Source organism: Neurospora crassa, linkage group V (assembly GCF_000182925.2).
Source record: "Neurospora crassa OR74A linkage group V, whole genome shotgun sequence".
NCBI classification, from domain to species: domain Eukaryota; kingdom Fungi; phylum Ascomycota; class Sordariomycetes; order Sordariales; family Sordariaceae; genus Neurospora; species Neurospora crassa.
This window is the reverse complement of record NC_026505.1, coordinates 821,114-838,490: the sequence shown is the minus strand read 5'-3', so window position 1 is coordinate 838,490 and position 17,377 is coordinate 821,114. Positions and strand designations below refer to the sequence as shown.

Genomic DNA, 17,377 nt, shown 5'->3' with positions numbered 1-17,377 from the left:
AAAAAAAGAAAGAAAACAAAATAAGGGGGAAAAGACGTTGACTCGGTGAAGCTGCCGAGATGGGATGTCTCGTCCAGAGACACATATCAGTCTACTGCGTAGCTGCCTGGCATGGCTGGCACGACTGGTCGACTGGCTCACGCCGGCGAGGAACGAAAAAAACCACCACTACCAGCGCCACGGGATTGGGAGCACCATGAGCACTAGCTGATCATCACGTGCGGATTTTGGCGTTTCTTGGGAGCTGAGCCGGTGAAACGCTCCTGACTGCGGCACCGACTCCGGCATTGACTTTCGGCAGTGTGTGTGTGGTGATATCGATCACTAATCAACCGGAGAGTGAGAGCATGTCGAGTGCAACGGGCCGACTGAACAGGTCCGCTTCCAAGTTTTCGTCCGTCATCCGTCCCCTCCGGCCAAGGAACGAAGGAATGGCTGCTCCGATCCCAAACACAAGATTTACCGGCCGGCCGGCGTGGACAGACCGCAACACGGGTGGGTGGGTGTCCGACGGCGTAAAACGATAATAAAATATAGCGCTTTGCGCGCGACACAACGATCAACGTCAAGACACACAAAAAGGTTCAAAACACCAAGAAAAAAAACAACTTCTACGATGATGGAATGTGTGGAACCTCTGACGCCGCCCTAGTAATTTTGGTCATCTTCCCAAAGGCAGACAACATACATGGGCAGCTCTTATGGAGCCATTTGAAGAAATCAATCCCCTTCTTCTCCGCGTCGCGAAATCGCAGAATCACCATAGGACACGGTTCGAACCCCGACAGAATGCCGGAGCCGATGTGCATTTGCGATGTTCGGCACTGTCTGAGGACGCGTTGAAGAAAAAAAAAGAGGAGAAAAAGGTGCAAGATTGAAAACGACGGAAGGGTTTCTCTAAAATACTTGCGAGGAGCGGAGGAATTTTGGGTGGATCTGCCAGAGAAGCACAGACCTTTTCTTTTTTTTTTCTTTCTCGAAAGACGGACAAAAGTTCAGCTGGGGCCGATGGGAAAGAGAGTCGAAAGTCTGCCCCACTTCCTTCCATCGGAACACTTGAGTTGTTGGGTCTTGCGCCGACGACGATGACCTAGAGAGCTCGAGCAGCTGGACTGGAGACCAATTAACCCCGATTCTCTGATGATGCTCCCGTCACGGAAATGAAATGGCAGCATCATGATGGAATGGAAAATGTTCACCTTCGACCCTGCCAAGACTTACCAAGCCTTTCCCTCTTGGGTGTGGATGTGACTTAGCGAGCCTGGCAAGGCTACGGGGACCAGCTGACCGACAGCTGGAGCTGAAGAAGGTTCCACGTCGAGACTTGTCACAAAGGGGCGGAAGCTCGCTGACCACGAGTGCTTGGCATTGCTGCTTGGTGCTGTGAGCTCTGTTCTGGGCTGCAGTGGCATTGCTGGCCGCCAGGGTGTTCTTGGCCTGTGCTTTTCGAGATCTGGATGCACCATCGCTTCCATGTCACCACTTGTCGCGACGTATTGATAGCGACAACTGCACACACTCGTCTTCAGTTGCAGGATAGGTATCGTGGCTTGCCCGCGCTACACCTTTGATAAACAACAACGACTGTGATACTTTGTTTGCAGTTCTTGACCCTCAGCTCCTCGACAGGATTTCAACCACCTACGGCGCATGTTATAGCCCATTGACGAACCGAGTTCGAACTCACTTTTGGCGCTCGCGCCTACCATACTCGATTACCCCCCCTAATCGTAGCTTGCGCCTTGTATTACCAGTGCCCCTCCTCCGTTTCCGTCAACACCTTCTCCTCGACCACGACGCCGACGACGACAACAACAACTCTCTACACTCAATCTCCTCAGACAACAACAGACACCACAGCTTACCATGGCGTCCGCCATTTTCTTTCTAGATCTCAAGGGCAAGGTGGGAAAATGCTCATCTGGTGGTGTCGCAAAGTCCACAGCAAAGCATCCAAAGCTGACCGCCCAATGCGCCCTCACTTAGACCCTCCTTGCCCGTAACTACCGCGGTGATATTCCCATGTCGGCCGTCGAAAAGTTCCCTATTCTATTAAGCGAAGCCGAAGAAGAGTCGTCCGCCGTACCACCATGCTTTTCCCACGAGGGTATCAACGTATGTTATCTACAAGCCCGTCGTCGTCGTCGTCCACCCTGCTGCTGCTGCTGCTGCTGCTGCTGCTGCTGCTGTTGCGAGAACCTCTTGGGCCACAGATTTGCTGAACACTTTCTTCGGTCATTTAATATATATAGTACCTCTACATCCGCCATAATAACCTGTACCTTCTCGCCCTCACAAAACGCAACACCAACGCCGCCGAGATCCTGCTCTTCCTGCACAAGATCGTCGAGGTCTTCACCGAGTACTTCAAAGCGTTGGAAGAGGAATCGATCCGGGACAACTTCGTCATCATCTACGAGCTCCTGGACGAGATGATGGATTTCGGCTACCCGCAAACGACCGAGTCCAAGATCCTGCAGGAGTACATCACCCAAGAGTCGCACAAGCTCGAAATCCAAGCGCGCCCGCCCATCGCCGTCACCAACGCCGTCTCATGGCGATCCGAAGGCATCCGCTACCGCAAGAACGAAGTGTTCCTCGACGTGATCGAATCCCTCAACCTGCTGGTCTCGGCCAACGGCAACGTCTTGCGCTCCGAAATCCTCGGCGCCATCAAAATGAAGTGCTACCTCTCCGGCATGCCCGAGCTGCGCCTGGGCCTAAACGACAAAGTCATGTTCGAGACCACGGGGCGCACCACGCGGGGAAAGGCCATTGAGATGGAAGACGTCAAGTTCCACCAGTGCGTACGCCTGTCGCGCTTCGAAAACGACCGCACCATCTCCTTCATCCCGCCCGACGGCGAGTTCGAGCTCATGTCGTACCGCTTGAACACCCAAGTCAAACCCCTGATCTGGGTCGAGTGCGTGGTCGAGTCCCACTCCGGTTCGCGAATCGAGTACATGCTCAAAGCGCGCGCGCAGTTCAAGCGCCGCTCGACGGCCAACAACGTGGAGATCATTGTGCCGGTCCCCGACGACGCCGACACGCCCCGGTTCCGGACGAACGTGGGGAGCGTGCACTACGCGCCCGAGAAGAGTGCCATCGTGTGGAAGATCAAGCAGTTTGGTGGCGGCAAGGAGTTTTTGATGCGCGCGGAGCTGGGTCTTCCTAGTGTGAGGGGCGACGATGAGCACGGCGGTGGCATGACGGGTGGATTTGGTGGCAGTATGGGTGGTGTCGGTGCCCCCGGGAAAGGAGCCAAGAGGCCGATTCAGGTCAAGTTTGAGATTCCATATTTCACCACGAGTGGGATTCAGGTGCGGTATTTGAAGATTACGGAGCCAAAGGTAAGACTTTTTTTTTTCTTTCTTTACCCATGTTTCTTCTAGCACCTGTGGCTGCTAGTTACTGACGATTTGAAACAGCTACAATACCCCTCCTTGCCTTGGGTCAGGTACATTACGCAGTCAGGAGATATCGCCGTCAGATTGCCCGACGCGGTATGAACGACGAGGACTTGGATACGGGCAAGAAGAAGCCTTGTTTTTTTTCTTCAAAACAAACGACAGATCGTGGAACAGAAAACCTACAATTTACCTACCAGCTGGGTGGGGCATGAAAGGGAGCGGCCGCAGAACAGGTATTAATTCTGGCTGCCTCATTGAACACATTGGCCTGTCCTCAGTCCCTGCCCCCAGGTCGACGAGATATGCCCTACCCAGAACGACATCCCAGGTCGTGGCTCCGATGTACAGATGGGGTAAAAGGAGAGAAGAGACTTATGGCGTATGTATAGTAATGATGGCCCTGACACGACATGGATGGACTAAGTAGAAGGGAGAAGCGGTTGGTTTATAGGTAGATGATGCGTAGGTGCCACACACCGCAACATGACGTCCATGTCAAACAATATTCGATATAATATTTCTGCATGAACACAGTCCTGTCAAGTGGTGGTCGAAGAAGTTGGAAAAGTTGGACACGCGTGAATCAGATCAGTGTGCCCGGGTCGTCATCCTCGAGTGCAAGGATGGATTGATGGGCGGTCCTGATTTGGCATGCCTATAGCCACCCGTCTCCACCTTTACTGTGGAGGAACTGAAAAGGGAAAACAAATTATTTTTCAGACCCCCACGTGTACAGGAGACTGGCAACGTTAAAGGAAGACAGGATGCCAAAAAAAAAAAAAAAAAAAAAAAAAAAAAAAAAAAAAAAAAAAAAAAAAACCTTCTCTCGATGGCCTATGTTACCGTATGCAACCGATTTCCACGATAAGGCTCAAAAGCCCGCAAAGTCAATAAAGAAACACAAGGTAGTAGTACCGAATGAAAAAGGGCCTCCCCCCCTTTTGCCCCCGAACATTGGTTGGACGAGCAGCCCAGCCCTCTCTTTGTCCAAGCCCAACTTCAGGCTAACATTACGGCAAAGGTGGGGGAAAGAAAGTATATACAAAAGACTGGCTGACACAGGCATCGCGTGATAGAAGGAAGTAAGTACTAAGGTAGTAAACAGTCAGGGGTAAAGTAAACAAGAGACGATCATCATCCACTTCTCGGCCTGCCGTGAGTGGTATTGATGGGTGCAACAGACGGGGGTAATACCAAAATGCAAAGAATACTGACTCAAGAAAAGAATGAAAGAGGAAAATCGAGATACAGACAAGTGCAACAAGGCATGAGAAAAAGAAAGAAAGAAGAACAACATGGTGACAAGACTGATGGCTCATCAATGGGTCCCGACATCTCGAACCCATGCTCGATTAGCCTCAAACTCACTGATGCTTGCAGTCTGATCTGCGTAATGTTCACTATAGTGTTCGGGGGATACTCCGGGAGCTTGATAGAGATCCAGACACACATGGACCAGGAACCCGCGGGGAATTGCGTCAGCTTGAGGGGGGTCTAATCAAGGTCAGTTGTTGAATCGTCAAATGAAATGCGGGCGATGACTTGAGAGGCTCACAGTATACTGGTGCTGAGCTAGGCCCTTGCCATAAGTTGTGCGTCCACAGCTGTTGTTCAAACACCCAACCAGGATAGCGTGGTGGACTGTGAAAGGCCATGAGACCAATTACGATGGAGATTTCTCCAGAAAGGCCTCGAGACAGCGTCTGTGGCTCTTGGTGGTTTCTGAACACCTTAGGTACCAAAGATGGCATCCATGATGGGTTCCTGCCAGCAACCCAGGGGTGCCCATACGATTCACCATTCGCTTGGGAAATGCCATTGTTGTGGTCGAAGTGTAGCATGTGCCAACAGCGGGCCGAGTCTTCGACATAGGTGTTGGTCCCATGATCGCCCACATTACGCATGTAGCTATTGTAGAGGGATATGTCTCCGTCGGCAATGATGAAGGGGAGACATGGTGAGCAGGCAAATATGCTGTGTGCCTTGTAGTGGAAAGCTTGACCCAAGAACTGGCCATGCTCATGTCTGTAGATCCCGCCAGGTTGGCCCTCAACCAACCTGCGCCACGCATACTCGGGGGCTTCGGAGACGATCCCATCTCTGTACCGAAAGACAGGCGCTTCGTTGTTAAGCCGGTAACCATTTCTAGTCAACGGCGGCAAAGTATTGTCCCATTGATCCCTGGGGGCAGGCGAGTTGCCGTAGGAAACCTCGTATTCAATCACCGAGAACAGGAAGGACACAGGCTCGACTGAAAACTGAGAGTTGTAGGTTGCGGTCGAGCTTTTCTTTGACGATGACTTGTGCTTGGAATCTCTGCCGCTGCTTCTATGATGTCGTTCACCATAGCCGTCGCCATGCAAGCTGGTTGTGGACCTTGCGTGATGGCCCTGGGAAATGTTAGCACTGTCTACGAAGCAATGAATGAGGCTGGTATACTCACGTGTGAAGTCATAGTCTCCGTGGGTTGATAGAAACCGGGGCTGGATCACCGAAGTTGAAGATCTCTGGGCCATAAGATCTATCAGAAATGACAGAGATGAGCTCCATCTTTAACCCATTTTCAACCTCCCCAAACTTCGACGAGAAACCGATGGAATGGTACGCTAACGCAGCGATGATGCCCAACAACATCCATGGTCTGTATTTTTATGAAATTAGGCGGAGCCACAACATCATCATACCACTATGATGCGGAATAAGGCCAAGTGGCTTGCCTTTACCACACCTCAAGACACGTGAGACCGGGTATGACAATATCTCGCGGAAGCCGACGGAGGTCAATACCCAGTGCGGCTTCAGATGTGACCAGCCAAAGTTGTTGTCTCATAATACATTCCGGCCTTTTTCGAAGTCCATGGTTTTCATCATCGGAGGCCTTGTGGTCAAGGAACTGCTTCATGGCTGCTCTCCAAGGCCATCGATGTGTTCATGCATGGTTGGTCAAAGAACTTCAAGCCCGGCAGCTGACACAGCTGGTGATCGGCTCTGGTAAGGGAAATCGTTGACTTTTACGAGCCATAGCTGACCGCATGAGTTGACAGAAGTCCACCAGCCCTAGGCTGGCACTTAATCGATTTGGTTTTGGTAACCCGATGTGCTGTTTTCGGAGCATCGTACAAACTCTTCCACTTGACAACCAGGGCCAATTTGATGGCCGTTCACCCTTCGAGAATACGTTTCTATATCCGAGTCAGCATCTGTGGCTGCATATGGAGGATCGCTACTCGCGAACACTGTCTGGCTCAAGACACCGACGCTTCATGCGAGCATCTGTGGGTTGACTAACGGCTAGCAGAAGCACCAAAACATCAATCATTATGTCACTGGCAATAGTAATATGCTATGTAAAAAGATCAGTAAGTGCCAATCAGGAGGATATCATGGGAGAAGCAGGGAAACGCTGTGAAACATAGACGGAACCCAATGCCTTTTTTCCATGGATCTTATAAGACAGACACTGGGGACCTTGTGACGAAGTTATTGCTAAGAGAGAGATCATGATTTCCCGGTTTCGAGGTTCGTTCTTTGCAGATACATCTGATTCTGGTGGCTCGTGGTAAGTGGAAGATCGGGGTCTCGTCTCCATGCAAGACACCGCAACCCTGCAGATGCAGAGTCATAGGCGACTCCAGAAGCCCTTGACCGCCCCAACCATTCAACCGGTGAGTAGCTGAACAGACAATCTGTGTCTGTTGGTGCTCTCTTCCGAAACAATCACATTTCCATCCATCACGGACGCAGCCGATAATCCCGCAGAAGGAATGCGACGGGGACGCACCTTCAACGATGATTCTTGTGAGACCAATGTCTGTGATCTGATTCATCGACCACTCTTCTGCAAGCTATCAAGCATCACTGTTCGCGGCAAGCTCGGCAACTTTGCCTGCTGAATACTTGCCGTGGGGATCCCAGCAGGTGTCATCCGGGAAGAGTGCGATCAATATCTTTGGTAAGACGAAGACCACATTCTGCAGCGATACTGCCAAGGTCTAGGCCTCCGCCCTACACTTTGTTGTGGTTACCAAAAAGGAAGCTGACTGGAGAATGTATATAGGATTTGGCAAGTAACATGCGATATGACGATATGGAGAGGTGGCTCACATATATACCGTTTGATATGTCTCTTCAAATACATGATCGTATCGAATGCCCTTCCAGAATTCTCCTCATCCACTGTCACTTGTTGCACCTTTTGCGGGCGTCTGCAAGTAAGTGATCTTGCTCAACCGTTACTATCTTCATGCTCACTGTAGCATCTGTTTTGAAGAGACCTTTCAAAAACATAGGTAAGATTCATACTGTGAAACAGAAAGCCGCAAAAGGTAGAAACAAGCCAATGATGGAAAAGGAGAACTGCTCCACTAGAAGCGAAGAACTTGTGGTTCATTTGTGTTACTGTGTTAAAGACCCGATGCCCAACATCAGATACCACACTTGCAAATGGACTGTCTGTATGGGATATGTTTGAACGACCAGAGTTGCATATGACGTCTCTGACTGTACTTGCGCACGGGAGACATAGATCTCGGAAGCCGCACCGCATCAGCACAGGAGTCTAGTTTGGGAGAGAAGGGCAATAGAGGGACGATGGTCGAGGGCGGTTGTGAATCGTTAGGTGGGAAAGGGGTGTTTCCAAGCGTGTCTACCTATGAGAGGCTCCGAATCAGTATCTGTTGTGTAATGTTACGCAATTCTTGACAGGGCGCCAGACATAGATGTCTTGGACTTGTTTGCGAGACAGGCCTTTTCTTTTTGGCCACCTTGAATTAGGCGCGAGCCGCCATCAGCGTCTGGGTCTGACCTCGGGCTGCCACTCTGGCTTATCCGTCGCGTCGTAGCCTTCCGACTCCCGTGACTCATGGCGTGATCCAACTACATGTGGCGTCTGTAGACTGGCTGTATTACTTGGCCGAGACTTTGTGTTTTGTTTCTTGGTTCTTGGGAGTTGAGAGCGGATGCCGGTTGCCGGATCAGGGTGTCCGTTGTCGTGCCCAATGGGTGCGTTTCCGGCCTTGAAGGAATGGGTTTAAACTTGAGAAGCGGCAGGGAGGTCAAGGCGTGTAGACTTGGGCGACAAAGAAGGTAGAGAAGAGACTCGGTAGTTAGCAATGAGATGCCGCAGATTCCAAACATAGGGGCTTGCAAAGTCTATACCTGTCGTGATGGCGAGGTCGTGATACGCCGGAAAGAGAAGAAAAAAAAGAAAAAAAGGAAGAAGCCTGGAAGACACGGGAGAAAAGCACAAGCATCTGGTACCTGCACAACCGAAGTGCAGAAGTGGGTGAGACCGACGTCGGCACCTTCCATTTGCACAGTCGTCTTCATGGTGGAAGGTATGTCTGCCAGTTTACCCAGGGAGACATCATTGACAAAAAAAATCAAGAATATTGCCAATTCCAGCGCCGAAGCCTAAACCCGGGTCACTGAAAATATCACTGTGGAAGAAGAAAACCCAATACAACCTATGGATTTGCTCTCAGAGGACCCGGAGCGGAGCATATTCATCCCATCTCCGAGCGGGTGCCTGCGTCAGGCAGAATCCTTCAAGGGGCTGTGCCTGCCAGATTCAATCCGGCGACCTCCCGTGACCATGACCGGCCGATGAATGGGTTGGGGACGAGATGCGGCAGACTCCCATTCTGATGGAAGGCGCGGGGGAGGACGCCATTGCCGCGCTGAGTGGCCTCTGACGTGAAACCCCCGTCGGGCCGACACCAAGATGAACCTCCAGGGCGAGTCTCATTCTCTCCACGATCAATCACCAGCATTACGCCGGCCTTTCAGACACTCCGAGATTCCCTTCTCGAAGGGACTTTTGCAAATCAGTAAACACCTTCAGATTAGTTTGGTATACACCTAGACTACCGTATAAACTGGGTCAACTGGCAAAACGAAGGACATGCACTTAGTACAGGAAGATCTGTGGTGCTCAAGTCCGAGCCTGTGCTTTGGAACGCAGGCAGGATAGTGTTGACTAGTACTGTAGAGCCTTCACTAACTGGGCGGGACATATGTACACGAGTATGCTGCTTCCTGTGCTTACTGTCGGGCGCTCGAAGCGGGATTTGGTTGTGCCAGTTGACCGAGTTTCTACGGTACCTGGCATCACCTCTCATACCCCTCGGTTTAGAACCTAAGATGTCGCTCAGTACTATCTTGAGCATCCAGACCCGTTTCACCTTTGCCTCCTCCACATCACACTAAAACATCCAAATGTGTTTTTCCCTACCACCTCCATCCTTATCCCTGTCCCCGTTCCCACTACTAGCCTCGATCCGCTCTGCATCTTCCTTCACCTCGTGAGAGAGAGAGACGTAGGCCATAATCCGCTAGTGTCTCACCAGATGAAAGGCGTGGAAGATGGTCATGCCTTTTGTAGCAAACGAAGGACATCCCCTTCATGAGATCGCCAACGCAGCCCCAAGCCTCAAGTCCATCCTTCCTCCGATTTCTTCTCAATTTCCCTACGCCGTCGCCCTTCTCATTCCTTGCCGAACCCTCTTCTCCCTCAGTCCCCAGACTTCTCTACTTTCGCTTCCTCGAAGAGTAGGTACATCCCAAGAAACCAACTCAGTATGGAAGTTCAGATTCCGATCCGTCCTGGAAACTGGTGTCTGTAAAATTTCTTCGCTGCCCTTTTTTTCCTTTTCTTTTTCTCAGCTCTCAGCCACGCTGGCTTTCAGCTGTTTGTTCCGGAAGCTTCTACACCAGAAAGTTTTCTCCTTTGCCAGAATTCCCATTGAGGGATTCCACTCTATGAAAGTAAAAGGCACCCGTGTACACTCCTACATTCGGTGTAAAAGGATCGAGCAAGTAGTTCTGTGTCATCTTAAACTTCAAGTAAACACCCCCTCGTCGTCCCACGGTTCCCCAACATATACCTACTCACAAACACCTTCAAGTTACTCACTGTTCAGTATTGCGTAGCGGAATGTTAGCTTGAGTATAACGAGGGGACGCAAAGAGAGGATATCGCCGTATTCGAGTGATAATATTGGTGCAAGTACCTGGAAGTCGGTGGCTAGGAAATAGTGCTTCCGCAAGTGATGTGTTTCAAAGGTTGTGCGAATGGTACGTTCAACCTCCTAGACCAGGTGCATTCGGCCATGATGCGACATATACCTCAGCGGTGGCGCGAGGAGAGATTTGGCTCAGGACTTTCACCATGAATAGTGAGCGAAGATATGGATGGGTAGAATGTTGTGATCATGGATCCAGACTTGATATGACTAGGTGAGGAATCTACGCCTCATTGTGCCAAGAAAGCAGATACATAGGATAGAGGTGAGGAAAACCCAGGCGGACGCTGGATAATTTAGGTAGAGCGGGAAAATCCTCCGGGACGTTGCTCCACAAACCGAGATTCTACAGTGGCTTGTAACAGGAACTGTAAAAAATCAATCTGACAGGTGCCAAGGTCCCACCCAGCCTCCACTAAGTGCCTAACGTTATATAAGCGAGTTAGAGCTACACCAATCGAAGGTTTTGCACTCTGGTACCCGACCTCTAAATAAAGGAACTCCAATCAACAACAACCACAATCGCTATTGCTATCTTGCTATTGCTATCTCAATTACTGTTGCATCGCAAGTGTTGCATCGCAAGTGTTGCATTGCAAGTGTTGTTGTCGCAAACTGACTTCAAGGTATTGAGAGCGAGGGTTAGGGTTAAGGACGATGTATCTTTATTTTGCCGTCTTTCTCTCTTTCTCTCTTTCTACTCTCTCTTTTTTTTTTTTTTTTTTTTTTTTTTTTTTTTTTTTTTTTTTTTGGGGGGGGAAGGGGGGGTTGGGGGTCCTCTTCCAAGGCAGTTTAGGAACAGGGGCATTTTCTCAAGCTTTCAAAGTGTATATGCAATTACAAACCTTATTTCCTTAGCGGATCCTATCAAGTGTGTGTGGAGTCCTTCTTGCAGATGGCTGCAGCCGGCAATGCCTGTGTTGAATCGTTTTTTTACAGTTCCTATTAGAAGCCACTGTAGATTCAGTGAATTCGCTTTTGAGGCAGAACCAGGTGTCGGGGCCTTGACGGAGGCCGGAGTCTGGAGTTCTTTCAGAGGTGGTTGTACAGGATGAGACGAAATTGGCTGCAAAAGATGGATGTACAAGGTAACTGCGAATGGTGGAGACAAAACTTTTACTCGCATTCGTAATTCACCATGATTTGTAATCCTCGGTGGCTACCGATGGTGTCTGCCATTTGCAAGTACCACCGTGTGGGCTTCGTCTTACTGCCTCTTAATCCCAACGTGCTGGTCAACGAAATCGAGAATGGGTTGAATGGTCGTCTCCCATCCTGGGACATTGGGGCCCTGCAATCATCTTGTTATTACTTGCCAGACAGTTAAGCAGGTCTTGGTCCTCTCACCGTGTATTTTATGTCGAATACGTGCGGTTCACCCTCCTCGTATCTCTCAATGACAGGAACGCCTCTCTCTCTGAGCGTAGCGGCCATGTCATAGCTTTGCTGAATGGGCACAGGCTCGTCGGCGCTACCGTGGAGGAAGGCAGTTGGTGGGTAAGGCCGCTGTTTGTCCTCCTGGAGCACCCTGAGAGGAGCAATAGACGTGATGAACTTGCCCAGTTCTGCCTTGTCAGGAAATCGCTCGCTGTGGAGGAAGGCTTTGTGAATGTCACCCGGAAGCGCCCTTACAGAACGCCACTGGTGGGCTTCAGCCTGTAGTCGGAAACGCTTGTCGTACTTAATGTCGGCCGCCCAGCGCTTTCTAACTTCTTCCTCGGAAAATAGTTCCCGCTCGTTCCAGCAGCAAGCATCTGTCAAGACGTTGTTCAGATCCCGATCGTTGATGAAGCGTTCTAGTTCCTCGTCGGTGAACTCTCCTTTCCAAGGCTCAGTCGTGCGGCCGGGCATGTTGACAAAGGGCGAAATGTCTACAAGGCCGTAGACATCGACTATGACCCTTGGAGGAGGTGAAGTCAAGTGCAGGCCCATTAGAGTCACCAGGGTTCCGCCAGCGGATTCGCCAACAAGGACATAGCGGTCGACGTCAACCTTGCCCTCGCCCAAGATAGACGGGAGATTTTTGCGGCACCATTCGACAGCCTCGATAGAGTCGGCGACTTGGTCATCAAGGGCGGCTTGGGGAGCAAGACGGTAGTTGTGAGAAACAAGGTGGTAACCGCGCTTGCGGAAGCCGGGTGTCAGCCACGGAAGTGGGACGAAGTGGTGTCCGCCGAGAAACCCGCCTCCATGGGTCCAGAACACAATCGGGGCTGGGTCTTGGACCACGTTCTCAGCCGGCCAGACACGGATTCCGAGCTCGACGCCGCTGGAGGATTTGAAGGCGTGGTCAGTATAGCCTGGTGGGGCATAGAAGAAGCCCTTCAGGTCCTCATCGACCTTGTCGAAACTGAACTCGTCCTTCTTTATATCTGTCATGTTGAGCATGCCAAGGCAAATGTCGGGCGAGTGATGATGGCGAAGGCTGTGGAAGTAGATGCCGCTGTCGACGCGAAGAAGCCTTTATGTATCTGCCATCTCGTCTGGTGCAGGGTCGTCCTGATCTTGAGACTCAGGAAGGGATGGGAGTTGTGGTTGACATTCGGGCCGTGGTCGCGGTTGTCGGCTTGCGGTCCGAGGTCGCCGGCCTCGAATCAACGTCTTGGAGAGGATATTACCCGGTCCGGGGTCCCATTCCCCCGCGGGAGAAGCGCAATGGTGGTGCGATTGGGAGGGGGCAGCTGGAGCCTGGTCGCTAAAGCGCCAACGGGCAGCGCAGTCCTTTCATGTTCAAAGACATTGAATACCTACCTAGTGACGTTGATATCGTGGTAACGCGGTATGGCAGTTGATCGTGTCTTGTGACTTTAGACGCGGAATTTGAACGGTGTCGCATGTCCATGACATGCTGCTGATTCCAAGTCCTTTCTTTGAGGGTTCGATTTTTGGGGGCTGAGGTTGGGCGACAAACGCAAAGTGGAAGGTCGAACTGTTGTGCGGGGGTGTCACCGTAATTGTTAGCGCACTGCCTCTGAACTAACGTGACTCTAGCCTATAATGGTCAGAATACGTTAGTCAGCCATCAAATCCCATCTTATTCAATGCCAAGACCTATCAGCAAGCAGCGAGCTCCCGCCGATGTCTTTTTCTCAGATTTTCGGAGTTGGGTTGTTCTTGCCAACTTCAAGACTGAGAGAAAAACTCTGCAATAGAGGTCCTTCCTCAACAGAAACCTCCTCGAATCTACAGTTGTGTCTTAAATTCCTTGACAGGCGTGTCGAAATCAGGCCTTCTTCGACTGGGCTCCTCGCTGTCGCCATTCTTCCATTCCTTCTCCAAGTCCAGTGTTTCTGTCACACTCATCGCTCCCGCCGCATCATCACCTGCCTAACGAGCCATGCACAACAGACGGGCAGTACTATCAACTACATTTGTCCCTCCGAGGATTTGTCACTCGTCCCAAACACTTTTCGATCCTCCATGAAGTTCAACAGCGACAGGAGCTATAAAGCTCCTCTCCAATGGCCGAGTGATCAATCGCATGACGATTGACACACGGAACTAGTCTACAGGGTTAGGGTCCCTCCAACATCCTCGGTACTTGGCACCACGGCATTTGACGGCATCACGACGCGGGGTTCGGATGTTGTTCTCAGGACAGCCAGGGGTTTACTTCCTCGACCCATCCCTTCATAGAATAAAGTGCCTCCAGATACCACCGATACAGCTTCTTTCGTACAAGCTTCTCACCAATATCCAGATCCATCAAAGAAACGAAAAAATGGCCAGCTTTTCAACGGCCCAAGACCTCTTCATCCCTCTCGGCAAGGATGGCCAACGCATGTCGTACCGCCTCCTCGGCCCTTCGCCTTCTTCCTCCGGCAAGATCCCCCTCGTCATGCTCATGGGCTTTCGCGGCACCATGGACCAATGGGACCCGGCTCTAATCGACCCTCTCGCCGCCCAACGGCCCGTCATCCTCACAGACATCCCCGGCGTCGGCCGCTCCGAGGGCGCCGTTCCTCTTTCCATCACTGAATGGGCGCAGAGCGTTGTCGATTTGCTCATCGTCATGAGGATTCCGCAAGTGGACGTCTTCGGATACTCCATGGGCGGATGCAATGCCCAGATGGTGGCGCTGATTGCCGAAGAATATTCAGGAGGCAAAGTGAAGGTGAGGAGGTTGGTGTTGGCGGGGACTACACCTAGCGATGGACAGGGGGTCAAGAGATTCAAGCGTGAGGAGCTGGAGGCTTTCCAGAGGCTGGCGGCGGCCCAGACCGTGGAGCAGCAGAAAGAGGCGTTTATGAAGGGCTTCTTTGGACGGTGTTCGGAAAAGAGCTGGGCGGAGGGGAAAAAGAGTTGGAAGAGGATTGCTGGTGCGAGGAAGAAGACGATGGGGCAGTTAGGGAAGGAAGGGTCGAGGAGGCAGGGCATTGCGTTTGCCAAGTTCATGGGGGAGGGTAGTTTGGAGAAGTTGAAGGGGTTGAAGATGCCGGTGCTAATTGCCAATGGTGAGTTTTCTGTCATAAAGTGTGTGTCCTGGTTATGATGCTAATGTCTCCATTATCTAAACAGGGTGTCAAGACTTGCTCTTGCCAACGGAAAACAGCTATTTGATGTACAAGACACTACCGAATGCGTATCTGCACCTATACCCCGACTCTGGACACGGCTTTTTGTATCAGTACGCGGATCACTTTTCGTCCTTGGTCAATCTGTTCCTGGATGGTGAGAAGTTGGGTGCCACCCTCACCCCCAGCAAGCTATAGCAGAAAGGCCAAGAACACCACGCATTTCCTGACCACTGCCCTCGAAAGAAAAATTGGTTGATGGGGGACCGCGAGGTGCTTGATTCATAATCTGCCAACGATTCTTTTTGCGTGGTACGCGGAATGAAGGAGCAAGCAGGTGTGCTGTGTGGCTCATCTTTCCTTTGTCGGCACAGGATCCCTTATTCTCAACATTAATCCAATAACCTCCCAGTTTGTACCTCCATAGCTCCTTTCTCGCCCCTTGTCAGCCCCTTGACGACCCCTAGGTCATCATCTGAATCCTCTTTCCATGTATTCTTCTCCTATCCTTTAACATTCCTGCCCTTCCATCCTTCAAGCAACGCAAATACCACCGCAATCCGCACCACCATTCTCAGGATCGCAATCATCCCTAGGATCATCCACACAAGTCAGCCCTTTAGGGCACAAAGTGCCCAAGAATCCGCCGCAGACCAGCGGCTCGATGCAGACGCCGCCACAGTCGGCACCTCCCTTCTTCGGGTCGCAATCATCGCGCGGGTCGTCGACGCAGATCTGCTTCGCGTCGGCGCAAGGAATGGCGGCGAACCCGCCGCAGAAGGCGCCGGCCTTGAAGCATGTACCCTTGATGGAGATTTGGCCGGGGAGGCACTTGTTGATGTCGGTGTAGGAGGAGGAGTCCCTGGGGATGGTGGTGGCCGAAGAAGCGGTGGCCAGGAGGGAGAGGAGTGTGGTCTTGAAGAGCATTTTGGTGTGTTGGCTTGCGTGGGTTATGTCTGGAAGTTGTGAGTCAATGAACCTTTTGATTCGTGTTTGTCGCCCGTATCTGGCCTCACCTTGTTAATTGTTGGTTGTTGTCGTTATTGTTGGAGATATTAAGCTGCGAAAGCTGGTTGTGATGTCGAGTTGTTTTGTTTGATGTTGATGAGATGATGTGATTGATCTCTGGGACTGGCAGTCTTTATACTGGAATGAAGACGAGGGAGTACTGACACATACACCAGTGTGTGGCTGCCCATGTTGACCCTTTGGAGTAACAACTTTCGTTGTGTGACGGAGTTGATCGGCTGAATAAGGCCATGCTTACTCTCCCCGCCCTTTGCTTCCCCCTGACTCGAGAGACACCGTTTTCTCACGTTCCCTTGGCATTTCTTTTTTCGGTCGAAGCCAAGCCGGAGTTTAAAAACAAGACCACATTGAGGAGAAATAAGCAAGTTGGTCAACCACGAAATTGTAGGTCGTCTGTCCGAGGAGTCTGTGGCTTTCCGTATGAGAACTGATCATAAGTCGTCGTAGGCTATTTATTGGACATGGGTGGCCAACTGTCAGGTGGCTGAGGCTGTGTTTTCCTTTTTTTAAACCTTGTTCCTGACATTTTCCCGTTGTCAGATGGGGATAAGCAATGAATGAACTTAGTTTGGGCTGAGGCTGACTGACACTACGTTACAGGCGGTTGAGCTGCTCATCAGGTTCAACTCCGGGGAAATAATGGGATGGTTACGACGGTGTGCATCTTGACTTCTATAGCAAGTTCTGTAGGTATAAGGTATAACATTCATCGACCGCTTGACAGACGATGAAACGACGAAAGCGAGGCAAGCACATTCTAGAGCACGGAACGCACGACTCCCCCATGGCATTAGACGGCGGGAGTCATGCGCCATGTGCAACTTACATGTAACTCCAAAGGAATTTGAAACATTCCATGATGGCTATCGCTGTCTGCTTCATGTGACATCAACTACTTATCCACCATCAAAAAAGAAGCATGACAGGACATCTGAGATCTTGTGACACCAACATTGATGGAATGTCTCGTTACTATTTCTGTCTTGTAATGTGCCCAGAAACCGTTCATGTCTAGCGCCGTTTGTAAGTCGAACCTCCATGTGCTAGAGATAATAGTTCATTCTTTTAATGCTCCTCCCATCTCTAGGTAGTCAATCGCTCCTTTCTCCCTGCTCTGCCCATCATTGTCTTTGTTCAATGTCGTGGTAGACGACCATCGGAAGAGTTAAGTTATTTTCCCCGTCTTACGCCCGCTCTCTCAAACGATTGGAAATTCTTGGCTTAAACAAGGGGTTTCGTTATTCAAGACTTGACATACGCTTTTGGAAATCTCGGGTGCTGTAGCTTTCACTGCTGTGTTCTGTTCTGTGCAGTCCCCGTCATGCCAAGTAAGTATGGGTGGGGAGGGACGGATCATACCTAGTGTAGAGGTATCTGTCGGCGTCCTGTGTGATCACAGAAA

At 50.9% G+C, this 17,377-nt stretch overlaps 5 protein-coding genes across 5 annotated transcripts; 2 read left to right on the top strand and 3 right to left on the bottom strand.

The window, feature by feature from the left end:
* The first annotated feature begins 1,474 nt into the window (after positions 1-1,474).
* NCU09688 (AP-1 complex subunit mu) lies at positions 1,475-3,935 on the top strand. Its single transcript, XM_955527.3, has 4 exons — positions 1,475-1,905; positions 1,987-2,115; positions 2,253-3,350; positions 3,429-3,935. Exons 1-4 carry the CDS (start codon positions 1,867-1,869, stop codon positions 3,507-3,509), a joined length of 1,347 nt encoding a protein of 448 aa, XP_960620.2. The 5' UTR covers positions 1,475-1,866; the 3' UTR covers positions 3,510-3,935.
* A 793-nt stretch (positions 3,936-4,728) lies between these two features.
* NCU10659 (hypothetical protein) lies at positions 4,729-5,865 on the bottom strand (the record flags this gene model as incomplete). Its single annotated transcript, XM_011396487.1, has 3 exons — positions 4,729-4,904; positions 4,966-5,800; positions 5,854-5,865. 3 exons carry the CDS (start codon positions 5,863-5,865, stop codon positions 4,729-4,731), a joined length of 1,023 nt encoding a protein of 340 aa, XP_011394789.1.
* A 5,543-nt stretch (positions 5,866-11,408) lies between these two features.
* Positions 11,409-13,201, bottom strand: NCU09689 (hypothetical protein). Its single transcript, XM_955543.3, has 2 exons — positions 11,780-13,201; positions 11,409-11,723 (listed from the first exon to the last, which is right to left on the bottom strand). Exons 1-2 carry the CDS (start codon positions 12,818-12,820, stop codon positions 11,640-11,642), a joined length of 1,125 nt encoding a protein of 374 aa, XP_960636.3. The 5' UTR covers positions 12,821-13,201; the 3' UTR covers positions 11,409-11,639.
* A 363-nt stretch (positions 13,202-13,564) lies between these two features.
* Positions 13,565-16,151, top strand: NCU09690 (hypothetical protein). Its single transcript, XM_955544.2, has 2 exons — positions 13,565-14,886; positions 14,951-16,151. Exons 1-2 carry the CDS (start codon positions 14,016-14,018, stop codon positions 15,142-15,144), a joined length of 1,065 nt encoding a protein of 354 aa, XP_960637.2. The 5' UTR covers positions 13,565-14,015; the 3' UTR covers positions 15,145-16,151.
* On the bottom strand, positions 14,950-16,119 carry NCU09691 (hypothetical protein). The gene has a single exon (XM_955545.3). The coding sequence runs from the start codon at positions 15,871-15,873 to the stop codon at positions 15,481-15,483; it is 393 nt and encodes a 130-aa protein (XP_960638.1). The 5' UTR covers positions 15,874-16,119; the 3' UTR covers positions 14,950-15,480.
* Positions 16,152-17,377: the final 1,226 nt, after the last annotated feature.

Bases quoted from the DNA above. Each gene is read 5' to 3' on its own strand.
- NCU09691 (XM_955545.3), bottom strand. From the start codon at position 15,873: ATGCTCTTCAAGACCACACTCCTCTCCCTCCTGGCCACCGCTTCTTCG.
- NCU09690 (XM_955544.2), top strand. From the start codon at position 14,016: ATGTTGTTCTCAGGACAGCCAGGGGTTTACTTCCTCGACCCATCCCTT. The intron at 14,887-14,950 runs GTGAGTTTTCTG...TTATCTAAACAG, and splicing joins GCCGGTGCTAATTGCCAATG to GGTGTCAAGACTTGCTCTTG.
- NCU09688 (XM_955527.3), top strand. From the start codon at position 1,867: ATGGCGTCCGCCATTTTCTTTCTAGATCTCAAGGGCAAG. The intron at 2,116-2,252 runs GTATGTTATCTA...TAATATATATAG, and splicing joins TTTCCCACGAGGGTATCAAC to TACCTCTACATCCGCCATAA. The intron at 3,351-3,428 runs GTAAGACTTTTT...GATTTGAAACAG, and splicing joins TGAAGATTACGGAGCCAAAG to CTACAATACCCCTCCTTGCC.
- NCU09689 (XM_955543.3), bottom strand. From the start codon at position 12,820: ATGCTCAACATGACAGATATAAAGAAGGACGAGTTCAGTTTCGACAAG. The intron at 11,724-11,779 runs GTGAGAGGACCA...AGATGATTGCAG, and splicing joins TATTCGACATAAAATACACG to GGCCCCAATGTCCCAGGATG.